Source organism: Heterocephalus glaber, unplaced genomic scaffold, assembly GCF_053883595.1.
Source record: "Heterocephalus glaber isolate CG9 unplaced genomic scaffold, H.glaber_assembly_v1.0 deba00001497, whole genome shotgun sequence".
In the NCBI taxonomy this organism is placed as follows: domain Eukaryota; kingdom Metazoa; phylum Chordata; class Mammalia; order Rodentia; family Bathyergidae; genus Heterocephalus; species Heterocephalus glaber.
In genome coordinates this window covers 53,810,652-53,827,802 of record NW_028258320.1, presented here as the reverse complement: position 1 = coordinate 53,827,802, position 17,151 = coordinate 53,810,652, and the positions used below count along the sequence as shown (strand labels likewise).

The following is a 17,151-nucleotide window of genomic DNA, read 5'->3' as shown; positions in this document are numbered from 1 at the left end:
ACATAAACCTGTATTAGGGCATATTATTTTATGTTGTGCTAAGAGCACAAGAAAAAATAAAAAGACAGGTGAGACTTCTCGAGGTGTGTGTGGATTGTCCTGTCCTCATAGGCATGGAAAGAAAGCCCGTGAATCCCTAATCACTGATGTCCCCTTCTTCTCTCAGCCTCTCCCAGTACATACTGGGCCCACTGGCCAGTGACTGTGCCCTCTTACCCCTGCCCTCTCCCATCTCCTTCATTCTTGTTCTCCTTTTTTAACCCTGGTCTCAGGAAAATGGACCAAAGTCTTCGTGCAGGGCTGACAAGTCACTCCTCTCCTGCATGTGGCTGGTGGAATTGGCTCTAAGGTAGAACTGAGACCACTGGGGACAGGTGTAGGTGACACTTGGCCATGCTGAAAAGAGCTCACAAGTTTCTGTGGGGCCTGAGCCTACCCACCTCTGCTTCCTGGGCCTCGGACAACCCTGGAGTTTTCCCCAGGTTGGCTCTCCAACCATCTCCACCTTCCACACTCACCCTAGGAACCACTGGCTCCCTTCAGGCTCACTGGCCCGGCTCAGCTCAGAGGCTGCACCACACCCTACTTGAGTCCCTTTTCAGGATTTTTTCCTTTCCACCACCCAAGTCCTCATTGTATCCTCCACCAGTTCTAAAGATGCCAGTTTCAAGTGGACGAGCTTCAGATTTGAGCAGCTAGCTGGCCATGCTCTGCCATTGTCCAACATCCATACCTGCACCCTATTATCCCTGTCCCTCAACTCCTTCTGGAGCTTGGATGAGGGACAGAATCTTGCTCCTTTCAATGCTAATCCCTCTTTACCCATTTTCTTACAGGGTGATGCTGTCTTCTCTTTCTGGAGTCCCTGATGATTGAAGGTGACCACCACCCAAGACAAAGGGGCCAGACCTGGGGCGGGAAGCCAAATCCCTGCCTCATCCATGAAAGCCAGGCCATGGTCACTGTCTCAGATCTTCTGCAATAGAGGCTTGAGCACAGATGTGCTTCGGGAAGCAATTTCAGGTAGTAGCATCAATTGTCCCGTGGAAGGACAAGAGCCAGCAAAGGAGCATAGACAATCAAATTACCACTGGAATTCATGGCAGATTCAAGCAGTACATTCCTAAACTTGCCAGAGATTTGACTTGTTAAGGAGAGGGAAGTGGGGTCCTATCTATTGACTCCAATCCCTTCTTCAGTGAGGGTTGCCTTTAGGGATTAGAGGTGAGAGTGGTCAGTATTTAGAAAGTTCTGGGAGCCTAGGTGAGCCCGGGTGAACTGCAGGTGAATGCAGAGCTGAGTCTAGGAGCCATGGGGTGGAGCCCACATGCTGCCACAGCATGCCAGCATTCTCCTCACACAGGTACCTGCCCACATCTGTCCTCTCTCCAGAAACTTAGCAATTAGCAATTTCAACATTTTTTTCTCTGTTTTAGTAAATCCATTTTATACAGTTATTCCACAATATACTCAGGTGACCTCATTTGCCTTTGAGGATTATTTCCACATCCGGGTCAGTTATATTCCCACCTAGAAGTTAGAATAATCAGGCCACAATTCCTAAGAATCACTCCTTGATTAGAACTTGATTTAAATGCTCCCAGGGAGGTGACCATAGTCACATCTGAACAGTTCCATGCCCAGGAAGTACAGAAGTAAAAAGGCACAGAGGAAACACAAGTAAAAGGACAAGTACATTGCAATTTTTAAAATAATAAGTAGTAAATATTTAAACATTTTACTATTCAGTTCTGGTACAGTGTGCTGGCAAAGCAAATTTTCATAAATTCTCAAACATTGTTGGTGGGAGAATAAACAATTTTTTTAAAGAACGATTTGCCTAGGGAGTCAAATGTTTTTATTTTGTAGAAAAGAAATCCAACACATTTAAGTTTACCTATCTATATCTTTACCAGATTATTATTTAAAGTAGCAGAATTGGAGCCAGGCATGGTGGCACACTCTGGAAGGCTGAGGTAGGAGAAAAGCAAGCTCAAGCCCAGCCTGGGCACCTTAGTGACTCAGCAAGACCTTTACTCAAAAAAAAAAAAAAAAAAAAAAAAAGGCTCAGAACAGAGCTCAGTATAAAGGATCAAATCTCAGTGTTTCAATAAAAATAAATTTTTAAAACCTTTTAAATTAAAAAATAGCAAATTTGCAAAATGTACTGAAATCTAAGATTTTTGAAATAACAATGGGCTGAATATTATATCCCCATCTAAATGTTTTCCAAGAATTCATGCTATTTCTAAAACTACTTAAGAAAGTAGTATAGCAATTTATAAATTAGGTCTCACTTTATGAAACTGACTACTAATTAACAATTGCTTCAATTGTGTATAAAACTGCAATTTAATATTGATTCTACTTTAAGATAAAAATTGATCTTGATTTTTAAATATCTTGATTTTATTTTTACTTTATTTTATTTTATGATGCCAAGGATGCAAACTACAGCCTTGTGAATACAAGGTAAACACTGTACCACAGAACTACACCCCTGTCCCCTAAAAAACTAATTTTAGAAAAAAGAAGATTGGAAGGAAATGTATCCCACTAATGATAAAAATTACCTCTTCGGGTAGGATTTGAAGTTATTTTTTCTTAATATTATTTTAATTGACTAATTCATTAACAAATAATAATTGTGTATCTTTATGATTCACAAATTTTTGGTGATAGGCACACACTATGTTGTATCATTATCTCACTTTATTAGCAATATACTATGTGCCTGTGAGACTTGGAAGAAATGTCATAGGAACATGAAGCCAATGCACTTCCCTTGAAATAAACTAGGGACAGGAGCAGATACTGCAGGTGCCCAGAACCCAGGACTCCTATGCATGACCATCTCATCTATGAAGATGATCCGCCCTCCTTCAGCACCTGCCTAAGTATGGGACGCATCAGGTACCCATGTCCACTGGTAACCTGGTGATGGCAGCCATCTTGGCACAGGTGGAGACCACTACAGCAAGGTTGGCATAGGCCAGGGTTTGTGCATTCCTTCTTTATCAGGACACAGATGCCAGCCCAAGTCCTAGGGGCTCTCATGGATCTGGCCAAGGGGTTACCCAATTCCTCAAGGGTTATTACCACTTCTTGGAAGCTGGAAAGAAGCCACTCACACAGGGACCTTGAGACAACCCAGGGGCAGTGCCTCAGTCCCTGAGTTCAAGTTTACTGTTCTGGAATGGAGATTTTTTTCTCCTGGCTCATGGGTGAGCATTATCTACTTCCAAAAGACACCTTGCAAAGGAAAATATCTCAGTAAAATGTCTCTGATGGACTTATCTAAACAGGGAGGATTAAATTAATAACTTGCTGTAAGATTAAACTTGCTTCTTTACAGACTGAAGTTTTAAAAGAAAGATCTATTTTGATTTGTACTAGTACAAAATGGGGGAAAAACACAACATAGAAATGCCTCTTGAGCTATTACTTACCTAGTATAGAAGCACATAACCATAGCCCCCTTCCCAATCTGTAAACCCCATGAAATAGCTCAAATTCTGCCCTTTGTAAGGTGTTAGAAGTCCCTGAGATGTGGCTTCATCATTCCCTAAGTACATGAATTTCTGCACTGAAGTACTGAAAAAATGCACCACAAAATCTTATTAATCACTCAGTCCATGAAAGAGTGACCTTTTGATGCTTCATTCTTTAAAGAACTAGAAGTCTTATGGGTTCGGCCATCAAATTCTTATGAACATGAGCAACTGATGAAATCTGCTGGCATATTTTATAAAGTCCAAAAGTCATAAATGGTGGCACTGCTTTATGACATGGGTAGTAAATTTGGATCGATCTTTTCTGTTCATGAGCTGAGTGTGGACTCCTGAAAGCCCCATCAGACATATGCAGGCTGCCCCTGGCTCTCTCAGGGTAAACACAGCCCTGTGGCTGCTGTTTCACAGCCTCTGTTATTCTTGTTGATTTTCATATAAGAATCTCAAAGACTGAAATGAATCACCCACACCCAATGAGTCAGGAACACCCTGCAAATGTCATAGTAAAATCTCTCAAGCAAGGCCATTTGGATAAATCCAAGAGCTCATATAAACGTAGCCTGATGGCCTCTCTGCCTTCCAGGCAGTGCTCACCCCATTGTAGGTTAGTATAAAACTGTGTTGGTAAATGGGGCTCTCTGGCTTCCAAAATAAAGCGATGGAAAAGTTAGATAACAGGAGTAAATGAAAAGTTCATAATGGCATCATATCTCATGGAAAATAAACCACATCTTCCAAATAATTTAGTTAGATGAGATGTGCTGGGTCAATTCAGAACATCAGATATATATATATTCAGTCCAGGAGCAGAAAACAGTACCCATGGCTCTGGAGAGAGGGTGTTGTGTTCCATTCCTATGATGAGTCACCACTCTGTCCTACAGCTGAGCACAGGAGTGCATCACAGGAGAAACAAACAAGCACCCTTCCAGAACAGCAGTCCTTCTGGAAAATGACCCATCCTCACAAGCTCTACAGCTCCTATGAAGCCATTGCTGGGCCCAGGCCAAGGATACATGAAAAAATGCCAGCCCCACTCTGTCCCACCCTCTGCAGGAGACCCAAGAAATACCAAGAAAATCCACATCCTGTGTACCAGGCCCCAGCTGCCCCTGAGATTCCCCACATTCTAGGACCATGGCTTGGCAAGGGAACTGGCAACATGGCAGAGACAGGAGACCCCAGCGATGTCATATTGCAGCCTAGAAGGGCATTCCAGAGCAGGAACCCCACTGCAGATCTGTGTGACAGAGTGGCTGCCTCAGCTCCTTTCCCAGACCTGATGTAGCTATTTGAGATCACTTCTATCCTGTCACCTTTGGCCTAATGAAGGGTGTCTTCTAAGTCCTAAAGCCAAGGGCTATATTTTCTTTTGAGTGGATGGCTGCAGAAAAAGATGTACATATACAAATTCATGGTGCAAATGAAGAGAGTTTTCCCAGGTGGGAGGGTGGGATGAATCCCTTTCTACTAGAACTCTGAAGAGCTACAGTGGCCCCAGTTCTTCCTTTCCCCAAGGTCAACACCAGCCTTGGCCCTGGGCGGGGGGAGTCTGGATCCACAGTAGCTCTGCCCTGGCTCTCTTCCCACCACCCCATGTCCAGCCTTGAGCAGCACCTGCTGTGGAAAGGGCTGGGAAATAGCCTGGGAGTCTTGTAGACAGCAGAGGGAATTTGGTGTTGAATTCACAAAGCTATTAGAGTGTTCATTATAATTATCTTCACATATAGGTTCCATTTCTACCTTCTGTGTTCAGCCTCATTTAGTGAAGAAATCCAACTGGGCTACAATATTGTATCGGGCTCATTTTATACCCAAAAGCCAAAGCAAGAAATAAAAGTCATTGGCAGGAGATTCAAATATAACCTCTTCTACTGAAAATGAGATCCACAAATCAGTTACAATGAAGATATACTAATTTTACTTAAAAATAGTTGCATGAATCCATAGATGCAGTAGTCTCTAGTGCAGTGGTGGCAAACCTACGGCATGCATACCACAGCAGGCTGTTTGTATCACTGAAAATATTAAAAGGTTCGCCATCACTGCCCTAATGGATAAGATATTCCTGGGGGGGACTTGCTAAGGTTTGGATACTGTGGCCTGACCTGGTTACAGCACGAATCTACTTCACACAGGCAAATGCTTCTTATGCCATCCAGGTGACCTGTTCCTTCTCAGGGACCACTCTGCCTACCTCTCAGAGTGAGAAGTCACTCTGAAGCAGAAATAGCTCCTCAGGAAGGCTGTCCATATACTTTATAAACCTTCCTTTTTTCTCTTGAGATAAGAAACAGGGATCCAAGGGCCAGGGATTTAGCTCAGTGGTTCCGGCGCCTGCTTTCCTAGAGCAAGGTCCTGAGTTCATTATCCTGGTACCCTCCCCCCCTCAAAAATAAAAAAAAGAATAAAAGAAGCAGGGATCCCTTCTAGGTTGGTTTGCCTTCCTGGCTTCAAAGCACTTAGTACCTGAATGTTACTCAGCCTGAGCATAGACTCAGCAAGACATGAGTGTCCACCTGCTATGGCTCCTCAGGAGCCCCTTTGGGCCACCTGGGTTTCTTACCCCTCTCTCCAGGAGCATATCTCGGAAATGGGTCGCACGCTCCTCCAGGGGCAGGAGAGTCTTGGGGGGTGGTGTCCTTGTGCCTTTGTCCTCTCGCTCAGCTTCCTCCAGGCAGGGACTCTCATAGCCTTCCATCCTGTAGGGGCATAAGAGGCAGGGAATTAACACACCCAGAGAAACCCAACTGGCTTTCACCTTTAAGAACCCTCTCTGAGATAACTCTTTAAGAAAAAAAGAATCTGAAAACTTTTTAAAAAAAAAATAGAGCCAGATGCAGTTGGCAGGGCAAGGATGGAGATTTTTGCCCTCAGGGTGCAAACCACTTTGCTACATTTGGGGCCAGCAGGTGAGACTGAAGCCCTGGCAAATGAGTAATGGACACCAGCTTAAGAAGCTGGAGGGCACATGTGGGCAGAATCCAGGGAATATCATCCAGGGTGCCTCTGAGCAGGACCCTTACCTCAGGTTCCTGCATTGCCTGTGCCAAGGGGTTGGTAGCTGAGGTTCTTCTGTCACCGCATAGATGTGGTCATCAAGGGAGTTGAGGGAAGGAGGGCATTTTTACTGAGTACTCATTGGTTCCCTACACTATTGCATTAATGTGTAGAAGGCAGCAACCTGGTACAGAAAGCACTGCGCTGAGATTGAACTCAAACAGAAGAGTTAGTGACAGAGAGGGAGGCTGGGATCTGTCCTGGCACAGAGACTATGGACAACAGGAAACACTGGGGCCCTGAAGAAGTCTTCATCCCCCAAATGAGAGGTGGCCCCAGGCAAGGCCTAGAACATTGATTGTGGCAGGTAGGTCACAGGACCAGGCTCTGAGAGGGCATGGAGTGAGGGATCTTTGGAGGTAACACTGCCAGGCTGGGTGACTCAACACTGCTTCTTTGGGGCTCCAAGGAGGTGTCAGGACTTCCTCTCCTGGAAAAAAGGGAAGAGGTCTGCCCTTCTCAGATATGGACTCTGTGCTTGCATCATTGTCACTGGCCCCTTGGCAGATCTCTTCATGGCTTCATGACTTATTATAGAAGCATATGGAAACCTCAAAAAAAGCTCAGGTGCTCACTGCTGGGAGAAAATGATTGGGCAAATGCAGACATTTTAATTCTCATATCTTGCTTCTCCACCTCCCAGGGCTGGCCTGGCCTCAGAAGGAGCATCTGTCCAAGTGGCCCCTGTGCCTGTAGATAAAGCCTGCTCTTGCCCTGTCCTGTAGACTTGGCCTACACTGGCCTGGAACACAGCCTTACCATGTCCACTCCCTCTCTGGCTCTGTCCCACACTTGTCCACGGCAGTGACTATTCCCAGTGGCAGGTGTGATGGGTGGAGATTCTCTGACCAATTCTGGTACCTGGCCTTTGCTCAGAGGCACCCTTGTCTTTGCTGCACTTAGGTCAAGTGGACTCAGGGATTGTGAAGAGAGGTCATCAGAGAACAAAGGAACTCAGTGCCTCCTGCACACTGGATGGACACTAAAGAACAGGCTTTTAAGAAGTAGGAGCCTCCCCTGCTCCTTTTAAAACCAGCCTCATGCTGCAAAGACTGGGCTTCTTGACTTGCCAATTGATAAATATTCTTCTGGACCAAACTGCTCAGCTCCCTGAACTTTCCAGTGGGCTTTCATATTCATCTCTGCACTGTAAAATTTGAGCAAGAGCCCTGCTAAATTTGTTTAGACAAAAATCCCCATCCCTTGACACCTGATATCCTGGATTTCTGATCAGGCTCCTCCTCCTCCTCCATTCCCAATAGGATATCTGACTACCTGGCTTGTCCTCAGCTTAGCCAGAATCCCAGCCCCTCTGATGTTTCTTGTTGGAAATTTCCTACATATAAACCACACCAAGCTCCTTGGCTTTAATTTCCTGCTTGTCCCAGCTGTATTTAGAATTGAACACAGTTCTGTACTGGGATTGCTTTCCTTCTAATGCATTAGTCTTGACTCTGATATTTTAACACTTTATTACTGTCCAGCTCTGGTTTTCTTTGATATTTAGCACAGTGTTCTCAGTGGGAGTGATTTTGTCCCTGGGAACATTTGGCAATGTCCAGCTTCATTTGCAGCTGTCACAGGTGGGGAATGCTACTGGCTTCTAGGAGTGGAGACCAGGCATGAGGTTAAACAGAATGATCCCTACTTCAGGAGGTTCTGCAGCCCAAGTGGGCCTCCTCCAGGAGATGTGGGCACCAAGGGAAGCCCACACTGTTTCCTCTGGGAGAATAGGAAGGGAGATAAAGAGCAAAAGGGACATACGGTCATTTTGCTGCCAGGATCAAACCAGTCCATGCCCTCCTACACCTACCAAGCACACACCTTTTTGTGATTGTCTGCCCCAGGAATTGTAAAAATGAATCAGTTACCACTTTTAGCTGGTGATGAGAATATCCAGTGTTCTCTGTCTAACAAGAAGTCTTCATTCACAGGGCTATAATATGGATTTATCCAAACTCACATAAAAAGAAAGCAAAAAGATTGCTCAGCCCATTAGAGAATTTTATTTATAGACTGACTATTTTGGGAGAACTTACATTCTTCTACCATTATGGGAAATTTTGCAAAAAGAAAATTACCAGTGGATTTGCAATTGTGTTATATTCTAAAAGGGATAATTAAGATTTCTTTGTAGTAAATTTTCACTAGTTAAAAATAGAAGTGTGCAAACAAGGCTTGTATTGTTGTTACTTAAAATAAGAATAATAGGAACATTGTGAGCACATTGACAATCACATATTATTGCTTATTCAACAAAATATTCTGCTCAGAATCACTGTGTGCCTTCTAGAGGGCTCAGCTATCGGCTCAGTTAGAATTGGTCCAAAGCAAATGCAACCTGCTGAATATATTTGTGATATTCTTGGGGCGGAATAATTTTTGTACTGTGTTACAGAAACCTCAGTAAATTGAAGCATAGGTTTGGGAAATGTTCTGGACCCGATGTTAGGTTGAAAGGGGCTGGTCTTTTCAAACCTTTCACAGTGGCAAGTGTTGCCCAAATACCGGCACTGTTGCTCTGGGTCTCTTCTGCTGGATAGCATGCTCCTTGCCTTTCTTCTGTTCCTTCGCTTTTGTGTGAAATAGTGTAATGATCAGCCCCACCCCCAGAAGAGGGGCTTTTTTCTCCTAGTTCCGCTCCTCAGCCCAGCCATCTTCTGGGCACATCTGCCACACTATAGGTGTGGAGCTTAGACATACTTCATTCCACCCAGAGTCTTACCACACAGCAAAACTGTGGCTGAAATGGCTGCCTAGCAAAGAAACTGCAGCCACTAACCAGTCACCTGAGACAGACTGGAGAGCAGAAGTGATTTTTTATTACTCGATTTCTCCACAAGTCTGAGGCATTTACCTATTCTCTTGAAGGCAAGGGTCACATGAGTGATCTCTGTCACCCATGTGAGAAGAAGCACAGACTTTGGAACTGAAAGGATTAAGGTTTAAACCTCAATGGGCAAATCCACTGAAGTCTGTGTCCCTTGCTCCTTGAAGTGAGATGATGGCAGTGCCCACCTCATGGGACTGTTCAGGGTTCAGTGAGGGAGTCCACATCAGCCCCCCAGAGCCACCCACCTCCCTTCCTATCCAGCTTCCCAATGTGCCCTGCACTGGGGAGGTCTGGCCACCCCAGAGGTCCCCTGCTTCTCCCTCCACGGAGTGCAGTCCAGTAAGAAATGAATTGAATACTGGTGGAGGCACTTCCAACTAGAGCTGAACCCAGAGCCAGCACTGAAGTCCCCAGCAAGTGGGGATCACTGTAGGGGTTCTGAGGGTGGTCTTGTGATTGGCATTTGTACTAGAATTATTTTTTCAAGAGGCTTTGAAGGCACAGAAGACATTCTGGTTGACCACTACCTGGAGGCAGAGCCACAAAAGAAGAAAAAGGAATTAAGGCTGGCTGGCCCCTGGTTGGCGCTGGTGCCACCAGTTTCTCTTGTGGAGAGAACACCTGCTGTCAGAGGACCTCATTCTGGAGAAGTCCACTGTGGATTTGTAGGGGTTTCAATCACAGGCTAAACTTTGGAAACTCCCTGGACCTTATTTGCAGTAGGATACATGGTTAAGGCAATATGATCTTACAATGCCTCACAGCACCACAACTCTACAATATAAATACAATCCTGTTAATTTTGTCCTGTTGAAATATTTAAATGTCTTGATCCCAACATCAACTAATCAGCTTCCTAATTTTGTAGTTCCTATAAATTTGACAAATAGGCCTCCTGTGTCTTCATCCAACTTGTTCATAAAAATGTTCAGCGGGAAATGCCAAAGACAAATGCCTCTGGCAGGTCCCACCAGCCATGCCCTGCAGGCAGACAGCCACACTCGCCTGTGTTGCTGACAGGCGACTGGACCAGAGGCACAGTCGCAGCCAGCAGCCTCTGTGGTCCTTAGTGCCTCCTTGTCTGTCTTGATCTGCAGATGCCATGCCACTTTCAGCCCCACCTACCAGCCCATGCAGGGTGAGGAGAGGGGCTATGGATAGAATTAAGATTTCCGGCCAGTGATGTAATCAATCATGGCTTTGTAATGAAGACCCAATAGAACTCTTGAGGATTGAAGTTTAGGAGCATACTGGCTAGGGATCACTATAGTTCTAGGAGGGTAGCACACTTCTTCTACTCCTTTGGACCTTTCCTGACCTTACCCTTCTCTTCCACTAAACAGGTTCCTTTATAACAAAACTGGAACCCTAAGCATATCACTTTCAGTGAATTCTATGAGGCACTCTAGCAAATTACCAAGTCTGAGGGAAGGTTGATTGTGGGAGCTTCCATATATACAGCCACATGAGGCACATAGATATTCGAATAGCCTGGCGCTGCAGTTTGAATGTTCCCACCAAACTCGTGTGGCATTTTAAGTAATTAAAAGGTAGAACCATGTGGGGGCTTGGGAAGGTATTTAGGATTAGATGACCTTAGGAGGGATGGGCCATCATGATTGCATTATGGTGGCTTTATAAGGAGAGACCAAGTTAGCAAGTTTGCTCTGTATCACCATAAGATGCTTTGGGCCACATCAGGACTTTGCAGAGTCACCACCAGCAAGAATGTCTCATTAGATGTGGTCTCTCAAGTGTGGAGCTCCAGACCATGAACTGAATAAACCTCTATTTGTTATAAATCACTCAGTTTATGGTACTCAGCTATAGCGACACAAAGTGGTTTAAGACACCTGGAGACCCATTTGCAGCTGGTCTACAGAGAAGGACGTCTCACTGGGATGAAGCCCTCGACCTGAAGGGTTTGCCTATCTTGGGGCACTGAGTGTCAGAATTGTAGGATATCCAGGTGGTGTCAGGGAAGAGTTTTCAGGATATAGGTCCAGTGATTTCTGTTTCATCAATATTCAGCAGACGTTCCTGGAAGCCCTGCAATATGGCTTCCCATGATGGTTTCTCTGAAGTTCTGTGTTCACACACTACAGACCCTCCCACCTCACACAGCTGTGGGGAGACTCACCAAGGATCAGTGCCTGGAAGTAAGCAGAGAGGGGCACAGGGGCCCCTCCTTGAGCACCATCTGCTAATGTCTCCAGCAGACCCTGCTTCAGATGCTGAGCTGGAAGGGTCCTGCTGGGGCTCACATTATGGAGGGAAGACCAAGAGTAACTTGATGAAGAAATGGCTGGTATACTCAGAAATGTTACATATTTAGGAAGTTTAAAAAGCAAAAATGCAAAAGCAATGAAACCTAGAGGAAGATAGAGTCTAGGTCACCCGCGGTAGGTAGGACACCCATGAGCAAATGCTGGAAAGAGGTCCCTGTGGGACCTGGGAGAACATCCTGGGCTCAGGGCTTCACTATGCAAAGGTCCTAAGAGAGGAGCATCAAGAATATCCCAGGGACAGCTTCAAGGCCTCAGAGAGGATGAGCACAGGAGGGTAGCATGCAGAGGTCAGTGAGGGACTGGGTCTCTCTGGTCTCCTTGAACATGGGAGGGATGTGACCTTTTACTCCAAGTGATGTGGGCTCCCCAAGGGCTGGAAGAAGAATGAGGCATCCTGGAAGCCATGTATCCTGAGCTCTGATTCCCCACAAGACTTTTCTGCCTGTGTAGCCAGACGTCTCTGAGGTGTGAGGTGCATAGACACCTCTCAATACTCAGTTCTCAGTATTTCCAGGCACCCTGCCTGAGCTAGCCTGGGCACATGGCTATTTACTGTGGAGACTCCTCAGAGACAAGGCTGCCTGCATTTCCTCAAACAATTTCTGAGTGATAATTTCATTGACATATTTTTGAAAACAACCTTTATCCCTGGTAGGTCATAACCTGATGACTACTGGCTGGAGGGGAGGACAGCACTGCACACTGCAGGTGCTGGCAGACTGCGCCCTGGGTGGAAGCCTCCAGTGGGTCCAATAAGACAATCTGCTGTCACTGCATCCTAAACCAAAAGCACTGTCTCTCCGAACTGCTACTGTTATAAAGTCAGTGCCAATTTGCACAGGATGCCTGGCCCCTGATCAGTGTTGGCTACCCTCTTTGTGCTTTGAGTTTTAACGTAGCAAAATGGCTGTATTTTAGCAGTCCTGAGGAGGCTGTTTTAGGGATCTTTCATCAGACCCTAAGCTGTAGAAGGCCATCTAAGATATATTAGTGTCTTATTCATTCATTTCTCCCTCCTCCTCTCCCTCACTTCAACATAGAGACTTTTGGAGGACCCAGTTCAATCCATGAATTGTCTGTCCTAATTGAACAAGAAACCTGGACATTGTCAGGATTGTCCCAGATCATTTATGTGCTCCACACGACAGCAGTGGGCTGGAAATCAGGAGTCTCAGGTTTCTTGGGGCAAAGTGAGGATGGGACAATTCTAGCTTGGTACAGGAAGCACTGTCACCATCCACAACCCCAGAAATGACCACCAAGCTTCAAGACGTTTCTGCGAAACATTCACCTTTGGCCTGTGTAAAATCTCAGCTTCTCCGCGGCATGCTCCTTGCCTGTCTGCAGGCTCCTTGGTGCCTTCCTCCAGTGTCGTCTGTCACAGGGCCAGGGGAGCCAGATCTGTCACCACTCACCTATGTCTTCAAAGGACACAGCCTGGTAGGAGAATGGCAGGCTTCTTCGTGTTCTCTTCTATCAGCCTGATCTGAATGCCTCATGCCCTCATCCTCTCTTCTTACTCTCCTGGAGCATCTCTCTCTGCCTTTGCCTCAAGGAATTCTTTTCCCACATGCTCTTCCTGCCTCATGTCTATCCCCAAGTCTTGACCCAGCTTTTGGCTGGTCACCTGGCTGTTTCCCAAGGAGGTGGCCATTGGTGCCAAACATGCAGTGAATAAATGCTTGTTGAATTGAGTTTGTTTCTTACAGCTTCCTTGGAGACACATTAAAGGCGGATGTGCCCCAGGTCCCACAATCTAAAGAGAACAAAGGCCTTAGACTTCAGCCTTGTCACAGTGCATGGGCCCCAGTCCTTGTGGTCCTTCCCCATTCCAGTTTTTGTATTGGCACTGCAGAAAGATGACTGCAGAATTTGTCCAGCATGCAATTCTTGGTGCATTGTGTAAATCTTCTGAATGTGTGATCACTGAGTGACCCTTATTGACTGCTCTATGCCATAGACAAGCTGAGGCCAAGACCTTAGGAATAAAGCAAGACTGGAAACCCCAACTGGTCTCAGAAGAGCTGTAAGTCATGGATGAGCATTAACCTCTCCAAGCCCCACCTCTTTATCGCCCACATGGTAGCAACAATATCAAGAAGAGATCTACATTGTAGGGATACGAAAGAGGCAAAATGGAGGGCACTAATTAAATTTTCTTTTTTACTAATTAAAATTTTGATTTCCACACTATTAACAGACCCTGGTCCTTCCCACTGAGATGCTGTACGTTCCCAGGCAAGTCTCCTCATTTCACTGACACTCCATTTCTCTCCATTGTTTTCATCTATGTTGAAATAATAATAGTACCTAACCCATGGGATTTGTTTGCCAGAATTAAATGAAATAAGGACATCTGATATTTGTTTAAAACTCTCTGTGTAGCATCCTCTAACCTGAGATAATGCATCTTAATTTATTCAGGACAGTAGCAGATATGTAAATAATACTGATGACAGTGGTGCTAAAGAGGTGATGATGGTGATGAAGACAATGGCGATGGTGATGATGGTGACGGTCGATGATGACAGGGATGGTGTTAGCCAAGATCACAGTAATGTTAATGTTATTGGGATAATGTTGAGGGTGATGGTGATAATGATGGTAATTATGATTCTTCACCTGTCCTGGAGGCTTCTGATCATCTACACCAGCTATGCCTAGGCTAGCTTCAGGGCTCTGTTCATCTGGGGGATATCTCATCTTTTATTTGATTTACTGGCTAGGGAGAATTGTTCTGTCTTCCAGCAAAGAGGGCTAGGAATTTATCATCAAAATATCACCAGCCTGTAACTCCAGTGTTAAACACAATATAAAATTCTGCAGGAATCAAAGTTTCTGTGACTCTTTTTGCCATGGGGCCTCAGACATCCTATTGTGCAGTTGTAATAAATGATCTTCAGATGAGATACACTTTGAAAGATCTGTATTCTCTGGATTTTAGCCTCAGAATTGTGCAGTACAGAGGTGTGATTCTAGCAGCTGTAAAGCAGGTTGGCACATCAATTAGGGGTTTCAGGTCCCTGAGCAAGACTAAAGCACAGGGACATTGGCTCTGCCCACACAGGACTTCTAAGGTGGAGAGTCAGAGCCAATGATGACATAAAGACAGAGGCCTCCCCAAGATGGATTGTGTCCGTGGGAAAAAACCCTGGCTATAAGGGCTTGGTGCACCCCTGAGGAGGCATTATGCAAGAGCCCAGTGAGCTTAGTGGAAAGGTAGGAAGACCTGGTTCCCTGGCTGTACTCAGAGGCAAGACTTTCCTAGCGTAGAATCTCAGGACTCTGGGTTAAACAGGGACTCAGAATCTACCTGGAAGAGCAGGATTGGACAGACTGGGACCCTAAAGTACCTTTTCCCTCACCTCAACCTCTCTGCTTGTCTGCTCTCCTGGACCATTGACTGCCCACCAACCCTAGCCTCCTTCTGCTCTGCTTTCCTTACTGCTTTTGGTTCTGCTCTGAGCCAAGCTTCTGCTCCCTGATGTGGGTAGTTTTTCTGGTTCTCATGACACTTGCCTAGAAAGGTCTTCAGGGTTCACTAAACCCCTTCTCAGCTCTGCTCAAGACCACTTCATGGCTGGACAGTTCCCTGTGTCTTCAGTGGGATCCTATTTATCAGTCCCTTTCTGCATTTTCTGTCCACGTGGTTGAGAAAACCAATTATGTGCTAGGAACAGTGCTAGATAGGGGGATAGAATGAAGAGCAATCAGACTAAGGGAGTCCTGAACCCCCCACTGTGCTGATGGCCCAGCTGGCAAAGGTCTGTGAAGGGCTGTGTCACTCAGAGGCCACCCTTGTCTCTAGGGGCCATAGTTCCTTTGGTGGTGAAGCACTGTTAGAAGGTGCTTCACTGCTCACGCAGGTAGTCTCCTTTGGCCTGGGGGATTTTCCCAGTGAACATGGGGCTCAGACTCCCTGAATCACCAGAAACAGGTCAGCTTTGTTGTTGACCAAGCAGTGGGAACTGCCCAGAGCACCTGCTTTACAAGGTGGCTCCACCAGGTATCCTCAATCTTCAGTGCTGAAGAATTCTCCAGCAATGATGAGGTCTTTGAGCCCCTGGCTGGGACATATTTATATACCTGTAACACCTGTAGCTGCTAACTTGGGAACTAGAGACACTGGATCCAGGGTGCCGACACTTATCACCCCCTCCTACCCACCACCCACCCACTAACAGCACAGCACACCAAGCCACCTGCCAAGAGCATTCCTGGGAACACCCAGTCCTCAGCAGGTGAGAGGGGTGAGTGGGGAGCTGTAGTTACCTATGGGGCTTGGCGGATTAATCACTCTAAATAAACTAGCAACAATTACGAAAACCTACTTTTGCCTCTGTCTGCTGCCTCCAGATGTTCCTTTGGGAACCATTAGAGAACAGAAATCAGCCCGGTGATATTCCTCTCAGGACACAGGACTCTAATGAATTCTAAAACTTAAAACAGCCCCTAGTGCTAAATGAAGCAGAGACAGAGGGGAAGCATTTTAATCTCTCCAGATCCACACAGAAAAGCAGACAAAGATGTACAAAGAACAGAATAAAAAGCCCTCAGACAACATCTTCACCAACTAAGGGGTAAAGGAAATGTTCTCAGAAATTTAAACTCACCAGACCACAGACCCCAACAGATCTCAGGTATTAGCAACTGTCTAAGGAGGTGGAGAAAGCAAGGTGCATCTTATGGCAGCAAGCCTGCAAACACCACTGTGGAGGAAGTCACTAGATCAGAGATATCTGTTCTCTCCCAATCCCCAGAATTGGTCATACACCAAGGAGCTCATGGGAGTCGCAGGTGAAGCCTTTTATGATCCAATCTGTGCAGGACTCCAGAAACCTCAGAAAGGATGAAGGGAGTGGTTGGCCCCGTGAATCCTCCCTTCTGGGGAGAAAGTGGGGTGACCATAGTGACAATGAAGGGAAGATACAGACAAAAGGCTCTGCAGCAAAGAGGACAGAGCTCCAAAACACAGCACGCCATCATTCCAGGCTCTGGAGGGAGAGGCAGAACTACCAGTTCAGAACACTCTCCCAGATCCTTCCCTCATCAGCATTGCTCTGAAACATGGATAATCAGAAATGATCACTGTCTGATTCCATAGACAACTAATATGGGAATAATGAGAATTATAAACAAGATAATGTGCCCATCAACCATAGAGGTAAGATGAGAAGACATGCTCAAGAATCTGATGGAAATTTTAATGATGTGAAGGTGAACTAAGTTTCTTTTATAAAGAATATGATAGCTGGGCTGGGGATTTAGCTCAGTGGTTCCACCACCTGCCCCGCAAGCTCAAGGACCCAAGTTCAATCCCCGGTACCAAAAAAAAAGAACAATGCAGAAAATGATAGCTGCCATAAAATAAAGGCATGTATCAGAGTTAAAGGGGGAGGAAAAAAGTATATTGGACAAAATAAAGATTCAGAAAAAAATGTTTGAGAAAATCCAGGAA

The 17,151-nt window shown here is 45.6% G+C and overlaps 1 protein-coding gene across 3 annotated transcripts in view; it reads right to left on the bottom strand.

The window, feature by feature from the left end:
- Positions 1 to 17,151, bottom strand: part of Tcerg1l (transcription elongation regulator 1 like) — a 218,928-nt gene that overhangs the window by 11,831 nt on the left and 189,946 nt on the right. For all 3 annotated transcript variants that reach the window (XM_087185140.1, XM_004838718.4, XM_087185141.1), the window contains exon 9: positions 6,079 to 6,214. In XM_087185140.1, the coding sequence (XP_087041266.1) occupies positions 6,079 to 6,214 (136 nt within the window). The remainder of the gene's footprint in view (positions 1 to 6,078; positions 6,215 to 17,151) is intronic.